At 47.2% G+C, this 15,668-nt stretch overlaps 1 protein-coding gene across 6 annotated transcripts in view; it reads right to left on the bottom strand.

The window, feature by feature from the left end:
• Positions 1-535: 535 nt before the first annotated feature.
• Positions 536-15,668, bottom strand: part of SLC41A3 (solute carrier family 41 member 3) — a 68,270-nt gene continuing 53,137 nt past the window's right edge. For all 6 annotated transcript variants that reach the window (XM_033087398.1, XM_033087393.1, XM_033087396.1 and 3 more), the window contains 6 exons: positions 13,637-13,783; positions 10,755-10,899; positions 9,494-9,573; positions 7,218-7,352; positions 2,539-2,687; positions 536-1,308 (listed from right to left, as the gene is read on the bottom strand). In XM_033087398.1, coding sequence (XP_032943289.1) covers positions 1,099-1,308; positions 2,539-2,687; positions 7,218-7,352; positions 9,494-9,573; positions 10,755-10,899; positions 13,637-13,783 — 866 coding nt within the window. In that variant the 3' untranslated portion in view covers positions 536-1,098. The remainder of the gene's footprint in view (positions 1,309-2,538; positions 2,688-7,217; positions 7,353-9,493; positions 9,574-10,754; positions 10,900-13,636; positions 13,784-15,668) is intronic.

The raw sequence follows: 15,668 nt of genomic DNA, 5'->3' as shown, positions 1-15,668 counted from the left end.
GTTCCCAAATCAAACCAATGTTGCTAGAGAAATACCTGCTGTGTATTTATTTAAGGTCAGCAGAAGATAATAATCCTCAGCCAAAACCAGGGCTAAAGTTGTTATGATGAGTTAATAAGAAACGAAAAATGAGTACATACATATTTTTTAAAAGATGGAGTTCTGGAACAGTGGTTCTCAAATGAAAGAGTGCATCAGGACCACCTGGAGGACTTGTTAAACCCACATTGCTGGGTGGTGACCCTGAGACATTCTATTTTGCCAGGCTTAGGGGAAGGGAGGATTAATAATTTGGTTTTCTAATAAGTTTCTTTGATGTTGATGCTTCTAGGCTGGAGAGTACAGTATGACAAACATTATACTAGAGAAATGCCAGAGGTTTTTGTTACTTATACACCCCAAGTCTCATGGTTGCATTAATATCTTTACAAACACAAAATGCCAAATACAATATAAACTATGCTTTATTTTTCACCTCTCAGTTCATTAAAATCTAAACAGAGGATTTTGCTAAAAAAAAAAAAAAAGGGGGGGGGGAGGGGGGAAGCATTGACAAGAATAAATGCTGGGAGCAGATGAGGGGGTGAGTAAGGCCCCATCCTGGGAAGGGCTGCACACATTTGCAGGGCACACCAGCAGAGTGGCCGACCGTGCCAGGCCTAGTGAAGATGTCAGTTAAGCCAGGGCTCAAAGAGTTCTGAAGCTTGGGCACACAACAGGTCTCCTTCCTGCTTCACCCCAGTCTGGGCTGCACTGGCATGAAACAGGGCCAATACATCCTCCAAGATGTACTGGACAGGCCTCTTCTCCAGCATGTTCAGGACAGAGAACGCTGCTCTCCACACACACGTGCACACTCATTCACACACTCACCCAGCACTTGGGTACATGCAGTCACATTCACACACTCACAAACAATGCTCCTGATTTTAGGCTCCATCATGGACTCAGGTACAAACTCCGGGGTCAAGGTGTGTGTGAGTCTTCTTAGCAGATTGACAAAGGGCCACCTAAGGACCCAGCCAGGGAGGAACTGCCTTCTATACCCTGTTGGTGTGAGGGAAGATTCTACTGACTAACTGGGACTGCCTGGGCTCATTAGGGAGGTGCAGATGCCGGTTCTAAAATGCCATCCAGCTCTGCTTCACTCCTCAATAACCAGCTGATAAGAAAGCAAAGTGCCAAGAGGCCAGTTCCTAGCAGGTCCCCTAGCCCTGTGAGGTAGGGGATACAGTGGTTGTCAGGATCCAGGGACTGGTGCCACGTTAGCCGAGCCATCACTTCTGCCAGGTACAGCAGGATTGTCACCTGTCATAAGACCAAGCAGACACAAAAGATGGTGACTAAATCAGAAAGCCAAGTGTCATCAAGAAACTCTAGCAGATTTTAAGGGCAGACACCCGGTGGACAAGTCGACCCCTGGTAGTCCCCTTCCTCGAGCTTCTCTTGGGGTCTGACACCCAGCTATGAGCTTGTGAGTCCACCTTCATCCACACTTGCCTAGCTTCCCTCCCTGTGGTTGGGCCTTGCTCCTGGCATCCTGAAGTGCCAGGCAGACCTGCTGCTGCTCACCAGCCTTTACCTTCTCTGCTGTACCAGATCCACTCAGCATCCTGGGAACCTTAGACACAAATCTTGCTGGGACTTCAATTTGGGTTTGCTGGAGGCCCTCTCATGGGCAGCTTTAGATGGTTGGCCTTTCCTGAAAGTGCCAGGGGGTAGTCCACACAGCCCTGGTCAGGTCTCAGGGATCCTTGGTCCCTTGTTGGGGGCTGTCCCTAGCCCCTTTCCTGCTGCTGCTCAGAACAGTTTCTCAGACTGCCCCAGCCTATTCTTCAGGGTCAGGGACATGCTGCAATTGTGAATGCCATAATTCAAGATCTGAAAATGCTAATCCCTTAGAATTGCCCTCCAGTGCCCAGTTATCCATGCAAAGGCCTCAGGCCCGTCAGGACATCAGCCAGCTATAGTCTTGGCAGACAGTCTGCTGAGTACTACCCCAAGGCAGGCACCAGCTTAACCTCTTTCATATCCTTATCACCATCCAGCTCTGAGTCAAGTCCACACATGCTTTTTAGCAACACCCCAGCAGGGTCCTGGTCCCTGCCCACCCCGTCTGTGATGACTGATGCACATGGGCCAGTTCATCAGCTGGATCTGTTCATCAGCTTGCTTCACGGCAACATGCTGAATCCTCAGGACAGCTCCTCTGATCCTCCTGTGAGGAGTACAGAGTGAGCTGTATGCAGTGTGGATTGTGCCTTGTGGAGGGCTGAGTACCGAGAGTGCTGTGTGGACTGTGCTGTGTGAAGTGTGCAGTATGGAGAATCCAGTATGGAGTATGGAGTGGCTTTTGTGTCTAGATCATGCCCTTGAGTTTGCATGAATTGACTTGACTCGTGGAAGACGGGGATTGTGCCCTGCGTGTCCAGGAACCTCCAACCCCACCTCCTCAGCATCTCTCCCAGGATAAGGAACACAGCTTGCTGGCTGCCTAACCCCTGAATGCTGCTTTGCAGCTGCCACAGTTGTCCTTACCTGGATCAGGCCAGCTAGCAGATAGAATACCACAAAGGTTTTGCTGTTTGGGACCGAATGGCCTTCCACCAGGTAGATGACGTACAAGAAAATCAGATGGCCTGGAATCACCAGAAAGAGCAGAACTCGGGCTGACATGGAATTGATTTCTGGAAGAAACAGAACCAAGGAGGGTTGTGTGACCTGACTGGCAGCAGAGGCCACCTTTGCATGTGCCAGTCTCCAGTGAGGTATCGATATTCATTCAGCTACTTCTTAAAGGTGCCAGGGGGTAGTCCACATAGCCCTGGTCAGTTTACTGAGCACCTACTATGTGGCAGGCACGTTCCAGCAGATGGGAATATAGTCCTGTCCCTTACTGCATGGAGCTGACATTTTAGGGAAGAAAGAAAACCTGCAATCGAGTAGCAAAAACAAACAAGTAAGAAAGGTCACTTCAAACTGTGACAAGTACTAGGAAGAAAATAAACCAGATAATGTGGTAGAGGATGAAGTGTCTATTAGTGGAATGAGCTACTGGGGATTGGAAGCCCTCTCAAGGAGATGACATTTAGGCTGAGATCTGAATCTGGGGGATAGGATTTTGGCCAGAGGAAAGTGAATCTGCAAGGGATTTAAGGTAGAAAAGAGTTTGGGAGTGTCAAAAAAACAAAGGCTTTGCATGAAGAGTTAAGAACCAGGAGAGTGGTACACTCATGGGACCTCAGGTAGCCCTGTCCTCCTGCCAAGCCTCTGGGACCCTGTCAGCAGGTACGAGTGATCCCCACACTCTCTTTAGGATCCAGCACTCTACAAGTTTGAGACTCTGCAAGAAACATGATTTACCCTGCCCCATGCTTTAAAACTGTAACATATGAATGTGATGGACTTCTCAAACACAAAGAGTTTCAATGAAAAGTAAGTCTCCATTTGCCTCTGAGTTAATATAATGTATTTCTTCAACTTAATATGGAAAAGGGAAAAAAATCATGTGTAGCTTAGAAGCTGAAAAGTCTACTATAAAATAATATGTAGAGAGAGGGTAAGAATACATAAAAGCACCCAAATCTATTCATGATCAAAAATTAGACAAGGTATAAAGAGATTCTTTAAAAAAAAAAAAAACAAAAAAACACCAACTTAAAAAGGAGGAAGCAAAATAATTATTGTTGGTAGCTGGCATAAAACTCAAGAAAATCTACAGAAAAACTACATAAAGAATTCAGTAAAATATGAATTTTATTGCTGCTATAGGCTGTTTGTTCCTACCCAAAACCTGTATGTTGTAACCTAACCCCCAATGTGATGATATTTGGAGGTGGGGCTTTCGTGAGGTGAATAGGTCACAAAGGTTGAATCCTCATGAATGGGATTCGTGCTCTTATAGAAGAGACTTCAGAGAGCTTCCTCACCCCTTCTACCACATGAAGATACAGTGAGAAGACAGTTGTCTATAAACTTGAAAGAGAGCCCTCACCAGACACCGGATTTGCTAGAGCCTTGATCTTGGATTTCCCGCTGCCAGAACTATAAAAAATAAATTTCTGTTGTTTATAAGTCACCTAGTCTGTTTTTGTTATAGCAGCCTGAACTAAGACAGGTACATAAATAATATAGAAAGTAAATACTTTTTCTATATACAAATGACGAGTCAGAAAATGTAATGGGGACTTCCACTTCTAGACAAGATGGGGTAGACACACTTCTTATTCCTCTCACTAAATGAAACTAAAAACCTTGGGTATTATATATAAAATAAACATAAGGAGATTCTTTTGTTGTTGTTTGCTATTTTTTATTTATCCATCTAAATTCCTTTATTATATGTTGTTCATTCTTGTAGCATGGTTGCCTCTTTTCTTTTTTTTAGTTTCAGATATACAAAGCAATGTAATAGACATTTACACCCCCCACAAAGTGATAACCCCCCAATCTACTACCTCTCTGACATTGTATACAGCTGTTATAATACCATTGACTATATTCCCTATGTTGTACTTTACATCCTGTGACTATATATTTAATTACAGCTGGCATTCAATACTATTCTACTTCAGCCTCAGGTGTACAGTGCAGTGTTCAAACATCTACACAGTCCATGAAGTGATCCCCCTGATAAGTCCAGTACCCATCTGGTGCCCTACATAATCTTTACAACATTATTGATTATATTCCCCATACTGTATTTCGTATCCCCGTGACTATATTGTGACTACTAATTTGTATTTTCTAATTCCCCACCCCTCTCCCATCTAGCAACCATTAGTTTTTTCCTCTATATCTCTGAGTCTATTTCTGGTTTGACAAACATAAGAAGATTCTGAAAGGTAGAGAAAAAAGGCAAGCTGGCTAGGGACCTCAGAGCCCAGGGAACAACATGGCAGTGAGTTCCCCAAGTTAGTTTTCTTGTTTTTTTTTTTTTTTTTTTTTTTTTTTTTGCCTCATATATCCTAGCCTGGGTGCTGGAGAAGTCAGTAACCCAGAAATGCCAAAGGGTACTGACCAAAAAAAAAGACTCAACGAAAACCTGCTTTCTCTAGCCAAAAATCCAGAAAAGGACAGCCTGGCAAGCTAGAAAACTTTTAGATAATAACTGCTCTACTCCAGCCAAACACCACAGGAAAAACAGCAGCCCCACCTCCATCAGCAAAGGTCAGAGAGGGAGTCTGGACTTCTGCCCTCATCCAGGTGGAATGTGGCTCATTCCTTCTGGCCGTGTGGAAAATAAGTTGTACCCTGCCAAGTGGTAATAAGGACCTCCCCACCCCCAACCACCATATCAGTGCAGGCCATGTGGGAGTAATAACAAGGGAGGCCTTTCCCTTCCAGCAAGGGCTGTGTCAGAAGGACATGGACTTCTACCCTTCACACCAGTAGCGAGGTGCTCCTTTTCCAGGATGGTGTCAATGGAGAAGGAGGGGGAATCTGGACTTCCACCACCACCTGGCAGTAAGGAAGCAGTGCATTCCCTTTTCCCACAGTGGTGCAGTGTCAAAGAAGGCCAGCTAAAATAGAAGACTTAAATAAGATCCAGAGTCTCATAACATAATACTCAAAATGTCCAGGATTCAATCTAAAATCACTCATTATAGCAGGAAAAATCTCAGTGAGAAAAGACAACCAACAGATACTAACACTGAAATGACACAGATGGTAGAATTATGTGAAAGAAATTTTAATAAATCCATTTTTTAAATGTTTCAACCAGCAATTACAAGCACACTTGAAACAAATGATAAAAACAGAATAATTCAGTAAAGAAAGAGAAAGTCTCAGAAAAGAAGTAGAAGATAACAAAAAAGAGCCATATAGAAATTTTAGAACTGAAAAAATACAATAGCCAAAAAAGTCCAAACAACTCACTGAATGGGATTAATAGCAGAATAGAAAGGACAGAGGAAAGAATCAGTGAACTTGAAGGAAAAACTATAGAAATGAGCCAATCTAAATAACAAAGAGTAACATACTGGGGAAAAAAAGAAGACAGCTTCAGGGACTTGTGGGTCTATAACAAAAGATCTAACATTCACATCATCAGAACACCAGAAGGAAAAGAGGAAGAAAGTGGGGCTGAAAAAGAATTTGAAGAAATAATGGCTTAAAATGTCCCAAATTTGGCAAAAGATAAATCTGTGTATTCAAGGAATTGAGTGTACTCCAAGTAGGGTAATCTGAAGAAACCCATACCAATGCACATCATAATCCTAAGTCTACAAAGAAAAAAGTCTTGAAGCAAACAAGACTTAATGACACCTTATGCACACAGCAGAAACCATTCCAATGATGGCAATTTCCCATCAGAAAACACAAAGGTCAGAAGGAAGCGGCATATTTTTCAAGTGTTGAAAAGAACCATCAAACTTTTACCCAGTGAAAGTATCCTTCAGGAATATGCCAGCAGACCTATCCCAAAAGAATGGCTAAATGTAATTCCTGAAACAGAAAGGAAACGATAAAAGAAAATGCATGGGAGAAGGATCCAATTTTTAAAAGCAACAAAAAGATAAAACACCTCCAGTGGTTCTCAGAATAGAAAATCCAGTCTCCTTTCTCAAGCTTTGAGGTCCTATATGATCAACTCTTTCCTACCTTTCTGGCCTCAGCTTCCTTCCTCTTCTCCCTTGCTCATTATGCTCAGGTCTCACTGGCCTTTCAGTTCTTCAAACTTATCAAGCTCCTTCCTGTCTCTGGCCCTTTGCCCAGGCTGTTCCCTCTGCCTTAAATGCTCTTCCTGCTCCAGCACGCCTCCTCCCCAACCTACGCATGCTCATCCTCAGAGAGAAACTTTCTAACCCCAAATCTGAGTATCTCCTTTAATTCTTTTTCATCGTACCCTGTGCTTTTTGCCTTTTAGAACATTAACAATTTGTGATCATGTGTTCATTTTTTGGTGTGTTTGTTCTTTCACTTATACGCACAAGGGCAAGAAACAGCTTTTTCTCTCAACACTGTAAACTGATACCTAGTACCTGGTAGACATTCAATAAATATTTGCGTGAATGAATGAATCAAAGGCAGGGCTGGGGAGTCAGGTATCTGGGAGAAGAAGCTGTGCCCTTGAAGATGATCTGTGCCCTTGAAATAATCTGTGCTGAAGGCAGCACTGGTCTTAGACATAGCTACAAGAGCCATATTCCAATGATGTTAATTCACTTGTTTAAAGAAATAGTCACATGGCTTCTGGAAGACATCAGACCCACCTGAGGTGCAGAAAGTGGAGCATGGGTTAGGCCAGAATTTTTTCATCCAGAGGGGTAGGACCCCAGGCGTGCTCCACATGTGCAGGTAAGTGGAGATCCGGCTGGTCTGAATGGCCACAAGATTGCCACCAACACCTGCAAGAAAAAAAAGAATCTGGTTTCCCGTTCTTTATGCCAGTCTCTTGAGTTCTAACCCTTATTTTAAGTTCACTTCCCCCAGGAAGCCTTCCTTGACTGATTCAGCACTTGATCTCTTTTCTGTCCTCCCCCTTGACCACAGATCTTATTTGGTACCAAGCAATGGTGGTCTGAACCTCGTGAGTGAGGTATCAAAGTAGAAACTGTATCACCTTGACAGCTCTTAAGATGAAGGAAGTGTAAGGAACCTACTTTGTAAGACTGGCAAAGTAGGTTCTGATACATATTTGTTGGGTAGAGGGAGAGTCAAAGGGAGGGAGGGACGCAACTCAGGAAAGGAGTGAGGGTGAGGGCGGAAGGACAGTAGATGGAGAAGCCAATGGGAGGATATCTTGATAAATCACTTAAGGCCATAGGAAGTGACAAGAACCAGACTACAGACTAGAATACCTGAGACAGCGAAATGGATTTTATTCACCTCAAGGTGAGGAGAGGAAAGAGCACAGTGGGTAAGAACAGCAAGAGAGAAGAGACACACTCATGTGGCAACAGAGCTGGGGCTCAATGCAGAGGCTCCCAGCTTCCACAGGGAGCTGATGGTGTACAGCCCTGCCAGGGTCAGCGGGCCCGGCTAGCAAAGGCAACGCTCAGCTCCTTCTGCAGGGGCAGACTCGGGGGCTGGCAGAGACCAGGGCCCACCCATGATGACCATCTCCTTTTGAGGACGGGTTGTGTTGCCCCCATTCTATTTCCTCAGTCACACAGGGAACAATGGACCAGATATGCCCCAGTGACCTCCAGGGCAGAGACCAACGGCCTCAGTGCTCCACAGGATACAAAAAGTGGTCTGTGGGCAGAGAAGGGCTACAGATCTATTTTGCTTGGCCCACACATGATTTAAAAAATAAAATAAATCCAATTGGCAGCATTTACAAATTAGGCCTTTAATCCAGATTCCCAGCTTCTCCTAACAAGTCAGCTGAGGTATCTCTGGAACTTAGTTTCTACCAGCAGCAAGTGGATGGAGCAGAACAAGCACAACTCCTGTCACACCAGGAACACGTGCCCTGTTCCCCATCACACGTCACTGCCTAGCTATTGACTTACCTGCTTAACTCATTCAAACTGCTCACTTGGCTCCTATAGTATCTGACTTGGTGCCATCCAAGGATATCTTTCTAAGTTTATGGCTGTCTGGGCCTGACTTAGCTGTTGCTGGCCTCACTCATTAAGGCCAGCCCTTGTGCTGGAAACAGGCCCTGTGGGCTCTGTCCTGAGGCAGCCTACTGACATGCAAGGAACACAGGCCTGGCTTCCCACAGAAGTGGGGAGGGGGAGGGGTAGCCCAAGGAGGGCCTCTGAAGCTTGTTTCTGAAGTCCCAGAAGGCTAGTGTCTGGGCACCAAGCAAATTACACAGTAAGTTATCATGTTTGGTTCTTCTCCTGACCAGTAGTCCGACTTACAGAGCCCTATCAGAAACCAGGCTCAAAGCAAGCTTTGGTTAAAAGAGGGGCCCTCGCCACTAATGCCCACAGGGTCTAAGCCTGGAAGGTGAATCAATGAAGGGTTGGGTGGAATACAACAGGGATGGAAGGAATTGGGGCAAACTGGACAGCACAGGTCCTCTCTCAGCAGCAGCGGATTCCTGCCCTACCCCCAATGTAAACCCAGTATTGTCATAACCTTGCTTTGCAAGAAGACAGAAATCCAGATTTTTATGTGTAAATGTCTGAGTTTTAAATGTCATCAGTGTTAAAATCTAAGTTAAAAAAAAAAAAAAAAACCATGAGAGGCCAACACCCAGTTCTGATGGTTACACTCATTCTGCAGGTGCCAGAGAATCCTGTGTTGAATTCTGCGTGCCTTCAAGGCGTGGGATTTAGCTCTGTGGGAAGGCTCGGGTGGCATTTATCAGGAGCAGGGTGTGATCTGGTAAGCAATGGGCAGGGCTCGCCCGGGGGTCTCCTTCTCTCTGAGAAAAACCAGGCTCAATAGCCTCTACCTGCTTAGCTTCATGACTGCCTCTGAGGGTCTAGGCTTGGACCTCCGACATCCTTGCTGCTCAGGTCCCACCACCTGGGCCCTGCGGGTCAACCCAGCCCAGGGACCCCCAGTGATGGAGGTTGCCAATACCTACCACATATGATGGGAGTAAATATGGCCATGCCTTTGTATTGCTCTTTGGAAATGGTTTTGTTCAAGATGAGCCCTCCGAAACTGGGAAGAGAGCAGACCGCAGTCAAATGAGTAGAGTTTACAACTGTAAGTGGCCTTACAAACCTTCTTTGTATAAATTGCCTCATCAGTCTGTCTTCCCAGCTTAGCAAACACTTTCCTTACCCCTACATAAAATATCTGTCATAGCCAGGCTGGACTCCCCAGTGTCCTCTGCACCCTACACACGCACTTTCATCTCTAGTCTGAGTCTTAGCCGTTCTAGAAGCCCTTCACATAATGTCAGCCCACGAAAAACAAACAACAAACTCCTTTTTCCAAGGCCACTTAGCTGGCTGGGCGCTGTGACATGACAGCCCCTGAACTGCAACTGAGCTGATCCTTAGCAGAAAATGAGCCTGCATGAGTATTATCTCCTGCCCTTTGTTCCTGGAAGATGCTGCAGCAAGACCTCACTCCCATCAGCCCCTATACTTTGGCAAAGGCTACTCTGTCCCCAGAGCTCCAGAGAAGTGAGAACAGTTTGTGTAAGGAGCCCAGAAGCAAAGATACCTAGACCATAACTTCTCTTCCTTGAGTCAAAGTTAGAAAAGCATATCAGAAAGGAGTGAAGTGGCCCCATCTGGGTCTGCTAGCAGAAAGGGCCCTCGAGAATGAGGCTGGAAGATGGAAGACCTGGGCTCAGCTGGAAGACCGAAGGGTCCAGGGGGACTAAACCCTCAGCCCCACTAGGTCCCACTAACAGTCATGCTGTGGAAATGGTGTTCATTGAGCCATCACCTTGAGGTCAGGTGAGGGACTCCCTGCAGCCTAAACAGGGGTTCAGGCCAGTGAGAGTTGTGGCAGCAGGGGAACGGGAGACCTGGTATCCCACAGTGCCAAAATGGGGCAGAGGGCCATGGCACTAGTGCGCTCATCTGACGTTTCCAGGTTCAGCTCTTCCTGGCTCTCTGGTGCTCTGGCAATTGTAAACAGGGCTGTCTCTCAGAACAAACAAGTCTAGGGTTCTTGGTGAGAGAGAGAGAAGAGTAAAGAGGTAGGACCCAACCAACACCAGGGGTTCGTGAAGGAGCCCACAGCTGCGGTTCACTCTATGAACACAGGGCGGTGAGCGTCACCCTCTTCCAGGGGACTCCTTAGCTCTCAGGTCACTCTCCTGACCACAGAGCCAGGGGATGGCAGCGGGAGGGAGAGACGGCACAGAGGCTGTCACCCAAGCTCACCTGCTGATCATCATTGCCAGGATGATCGGGAACCAGCCGAACTTGAGGATCTCCATGATGGGTGGGCTCCTCTTGGCAGTGAGGACCCACACCGGAGTCAGGGCCATGAGGCCGATGCAGACCAGTGGAGCCACATACCGGCTGTCTGGGAAGAGAAAGAGAAGGAGAAAGGGGACACATGCAGCTGTGTGGCCAGGGCCAGAGCACACAGCACGGCCCGGTGGGCTGTGGCCTGGGTTGCAGAAATGAGAGGTGGGCTGGGAACTAAGGGCTCTGGAGTTCTGAGGAGACAGCCCATCCTCAGGGTAGGGTAGACTGTACTACCATCCTTTCCAAAGAATTTTCTCCATCCTGTTAAGCTACTGGAAAAGTTCCTCCCTGTCCACAATTCCTGCCACATTTAACTTCATTTCTCTGGCATTTTTGTGATTTTCCTGACTAAGTACCCTCCTCCACCTCCTTCCAACGTTACTATTACTAATGCTATCATTTATGGGATCACGACCATGGGCCAGCACTTCTGGTACATGAATTCATTTTGTGTTCTCAACAACCCCACACAGACAGACAAGAAGAGACTGCAGTGTGAGAAAGTGGCCCACCCAGGACACGATCCAGCAAGCAGTGAAGTCAGGGCTATAGCCACAGTCGGTTAGTGATACCAATCCTGCTCCCTCCTTGGCATCCGTGTCTCATAGGGCCTGGAGCTATCTATGGCCAGCTTTGCAGCTGTTCATGTCCTTGTGTCATCTGAAGATGAACCTGGGTCTGGATCAGCCCACTTGGGCATGCACACAAACACCATTCTCACTCATTCCCTTCTGTCTGGTACTCTGTGTGTGTTTCACTTTCTACATGCACACAGATCAGGACACTGGCGTTCTCTAGAACTATCCTCTCATCTCTGGCCCTGCCTCCTGAGGGCAGGTTCAGGGTGGTGCACACCCCTCTGCTGAGTCATCGCAACACTCAAAGGGGTAGGTCTGTGTTCCACGTCCCCTTTCTCTCAGCAGCATTATTAGGAGCAATCCCTTCTTGCCCTTCTCTGTACTAATCAATCGCAGTCCCTTCGTCTGCCACAGGGAGGCCCACTTCCTCAGGCAGCTACAAGGAAGGACAGAACACAGGTGCCTGAGGCTGGCTAGAAACAAAGTGCTTCATGGTGAAAGTGGTCAGCCTCTTCGTCTTACCAGAAGACAGGAGGCAGGCCCAGTGAGCTCTAAATAAGTCTCAAACACTCTGGGAGACAGCAACCTATAGGAGTGCATACTTGCAGGACATTATTGCGGCTAGCCCAATTTTTCTAGAACTACTCAGAAGCCGTGGCAGGAGTTCCACCTCAGTCTCCCAGCACCACGGTGAGACTTCCCTGCATGTGGCTTATCTTCCTGACTACACTGGCAGGTGTGATGGTCGATGGGTCACTCCTTGTCAGTAAAGATTTATCTGTTATGTGCCAGCCCCAGTGACCCCCTCCTCCCAGTGCTCCAAGGATAAAGTCACAGTCTAATTGGAAAGACGAACCATCCATCCGTGATTCAACATCTAGTAAGTCATGTGTTGAAACACAGTATTTCAGTAGGGGTACAGCAGGGACAAACAGGAAGGGTCTGAGGACACCTGTGATTCATATTTATTTTGCAAATCAAATGCAATTAACTAACCCATACACACATCTTGTTTTGAATTCAGTTTAAAAATAAAATTAGATCTTCATTGCCACTTACATGAACTTTGAGAATCTCCCAAACTGTTAAATATTGGTGGTGGTAAGCAGCTTCTGGGGTGGTAAGGAGCAGGTCCCAGAGCTGAGACGGAAACAGTCCCAGTGTCTGAGCACTCCAAATCAGAAGTGTTTTGTTGCTCTGCTTCAGTTGCCAACATGTAAAAACGGGTGATGTCTCAAATCCTTGGGTTCATGTTCTGACAGGGCAATGATAAATTGGAGCTCCGCTGTGGCTGCTCCTTTGTCTGGGGCATTTCCTCCCACCAACGATCACCACATGCCCCACCCAGTGCTCCCCAATGTCTTCACCACTGTCCACTCTACTCATTTATGCTACTTGCCCCCAGGCATCTGGGGTCCTCACCACACTCAGAATTGACACTAAATGCAAACAGTTGTGTGTAGCCATCTTATCTAGACTGTACCAGCTGGAAAGTAAAAAAGTGATATTTGGAGGGGAGCAGTCAGCTGTGCAAACCCAGCAGGGGAGAACCATCTGGGCAAGGGTGATGCTGCCTGCCCTCAGTGCTCAGGGCACAAAGTGTTTCCAGCACAAAGTGTTTCCAGGGCAGACCTGGGGATACCTCTGGTGGAGTGAGGGCCTGTTGCCAAAAGATGTGTGAACATTTGGTCTCCCTCAGCTGCTGAACAGGTTGCCAGGCTGCTTCAAAGGAGCTCTGGCTTCCCCTGCCTCGTGCCTATAGGAGAACATACGCTGGTACGGCTGCTGCCTTGGCTGAGGCATTCCTTCTTGGGAGTCACTTCTTGGGCAGTTTATATGAGTCCTGTGTGAACTGCCTTCCCCAAGGAGGCACTGCCACTTGTAAGGATGTGCTGCAGTGACCAGACCAGCCTCAGGCCCTCCCTGGCCTCCTCGCATACCCTGATCCTAAGAGGGAAAATGACAACCTATGTATCTGCTGACTTGAGTAGTTGTGTCCCATTTAACATGCTTGGGACAGCTTGAGGCACTTGCTGGAGAACACCTTGACTTGTTCAATGACCTCAGGCTTTGCCTCTGTAAAAGGAGGGTTTCTGACTCCATGACGGACCCCAGGTTCCCTCCTGAGGGAACAAAGCCCAATCTGAATGTTGTAGGCACAAACATTCCCACTCAACCTTGCTGGTGGGCCCCTCCTTCTTGGGGCCCCCCTACCTTTGTGTTTATAGAAGAAGCTACTAAAGAAAGCCAGAATGGACAACGTGATAAGGTCTCCCAGGCTGGCTGCAATGGGTGTGGCGATGTTGTCTGGATTGACCCCGAGCTTTCGAGCACCAATCACTATACAGACCATCAGCATTCCTGCAGAGAGGAGAGAGAAGAGACTCAGAGCTCAGGGAATCAAGTGAGCCCAAGGAAGCTCAGCAGCACAGGGGAGAAGTGCCACAGGATGAACAGGTGTGCAGGAGGCTGCTCAGTAACTTCCCTCTATCCACATAAGCCTCGGCTGAAGGCGGGACAGTTGGAGTCTGCTTTGTGACTTGTAGGCGTAAAGCTAAGAAGCAACCTGAAAGCTCTGATGACACACGCAAACCTGTCGGGGAAATAGCAGTCAAGTGGTTCCTGGGTTCCCAAACCACTTGGAACTACAGACATGAAGCTCACAGCTCCTCACTGCAGGGAAGATGCTCCAAAACCGCTCTGAGCAATGGGAGCCCCAAGGACTGAGCCTCCTGTGTCTGTTGGGGAAGCAGGTGCCTGGGTGGAATTAATAGTATGAGAAGTTTGTTAGGGACAAAGCCTGTGAGGGGAAATGGGAGGGGTGGTAGTACAGGGTGGCCCCTGCGGCAGGAGAGAGGGAAGGAAGGAGCAGGAGCACACACACACTGTAGTGCAGTGCTGGCAGCTTGGCAGGGCTGTCAGGTGTCCTTAAGCCAAAGGCACATGGGTAGGTACACATCTCTGGGGAACAGGCCTATCTCAGGAGCCCCACAGGGCCACCACTGGGTGCAGGAAGCATGTGGCCTCTGAGTGCAGGGGTGATAAGGATTTTAGGGTACAGCATTGGAGATCTGCTCCCCAGCTGGAGACCTGAGAGGTACCTTTTCGTGGCCACCCTACCTCGCCAGGTCCTACTTTCTGTTTCTGACTCTGTTCTGAGGTGACTGTCGCATGTGAACTTCCAGCTCCCAGCTGCTGCCTAGGACTTAATCCAACAGCATCTAACACCGGTCTTTAAGAAGACACTTTGTATCTTGGCTATTGGTGTTTAACACTTTACCTAGCATTCTGTAACTAAAAATAATTAGAATTATTACATCAATGTGGTCCTAAAGCTGCCACAACCAGCCATAGTTTGTGCCCTATTTTGTGGCCAGGTCACAGCTCTTTTCTCCCTTTTGAAATACCAGTTTTAAGTGAATCTGAGTTGCGTGGCTGAGCCGGTGGTCTGGTGAAAATCCCACTGGGACTATATAAAGGGACACCACCCGTTTGAGAGCGCTCGTTAAAAACCACCACCGCCACATGGCTTTATGGCAGTCATGTCACAGTCACACTGAGCCACGGGCAGCATTTCTGACCTTCCACACATCTCTGGACAACCCCAGTTACACATGTCCACGCAGCCGAGCTTCACCCGATCTCTGGGCTTCAGTTTCCTCATCTGTAAAATGGGGAGGTAGGCATAGCGTTCTCTACAAGGACCCACAGGAACAAGCCTGAATCATTTGATTGTGCTGTTTTCAGAGGAAACACCATGCCAAGTATCTCCTGGGCTCTATTTCTCAGAAGGTTTGGCATACTCATCCTGCCCTGCCTTTAACCACACTGAGTCATAGTGCCACTGGCCATGGGCACATGCACAGGCACGTGACCCAGGAAGCACAGCTAAGGAATCTGCTCCCAGGCTTCTGCACTCTTACCTCCTTCCCAATTACGTGCCCTAGTTCAGGAAAGCAGCCCTTTCATCCATCGGCTGAAGTCACCAAATAACCTGCTGTATTCACTTACAGAGAGCTGAGCTCAAAGGTGTTTCATGAGCAGTGAGGCAGGCGGGGACAGAAGTGTAAATACAAATCCAATTCTTACAGTATCACTTGTTTCTTCTTATACTTACACATGTTGCAACATACACACAGACATATAATCCAGAAGAGAATCAGAATAAAGTCCATTCATTCAGCAAACATTTGGGAGCTGGTTATATGCCTGGACCTGTTTTAAGTGCTCTTATAACCATCAGGCT

This window comes from Rhinolophus ferrumequinum, chromosome 19, assembly GCF_004115265.2.
Source record: "Rhinolophus ferrumequinum isolate MPI-CBG mRhiFer1 chromosome 19, mRhiFer1_v1.p, whole genome shotgun sequence".
Classification (NCBI taxonomy): Eukaryota; Metazoa; Chordata; class Mammalia; order Chiroptera; family Rhinolophidae; genus Rhinolophus; species Rhinolophus ferrumequinum.
The sequence above is the reverse complement of the archived record's forward strand: the minus strand, read 5'-3'. Positions and strand labels throughout refer to the sequence as shown.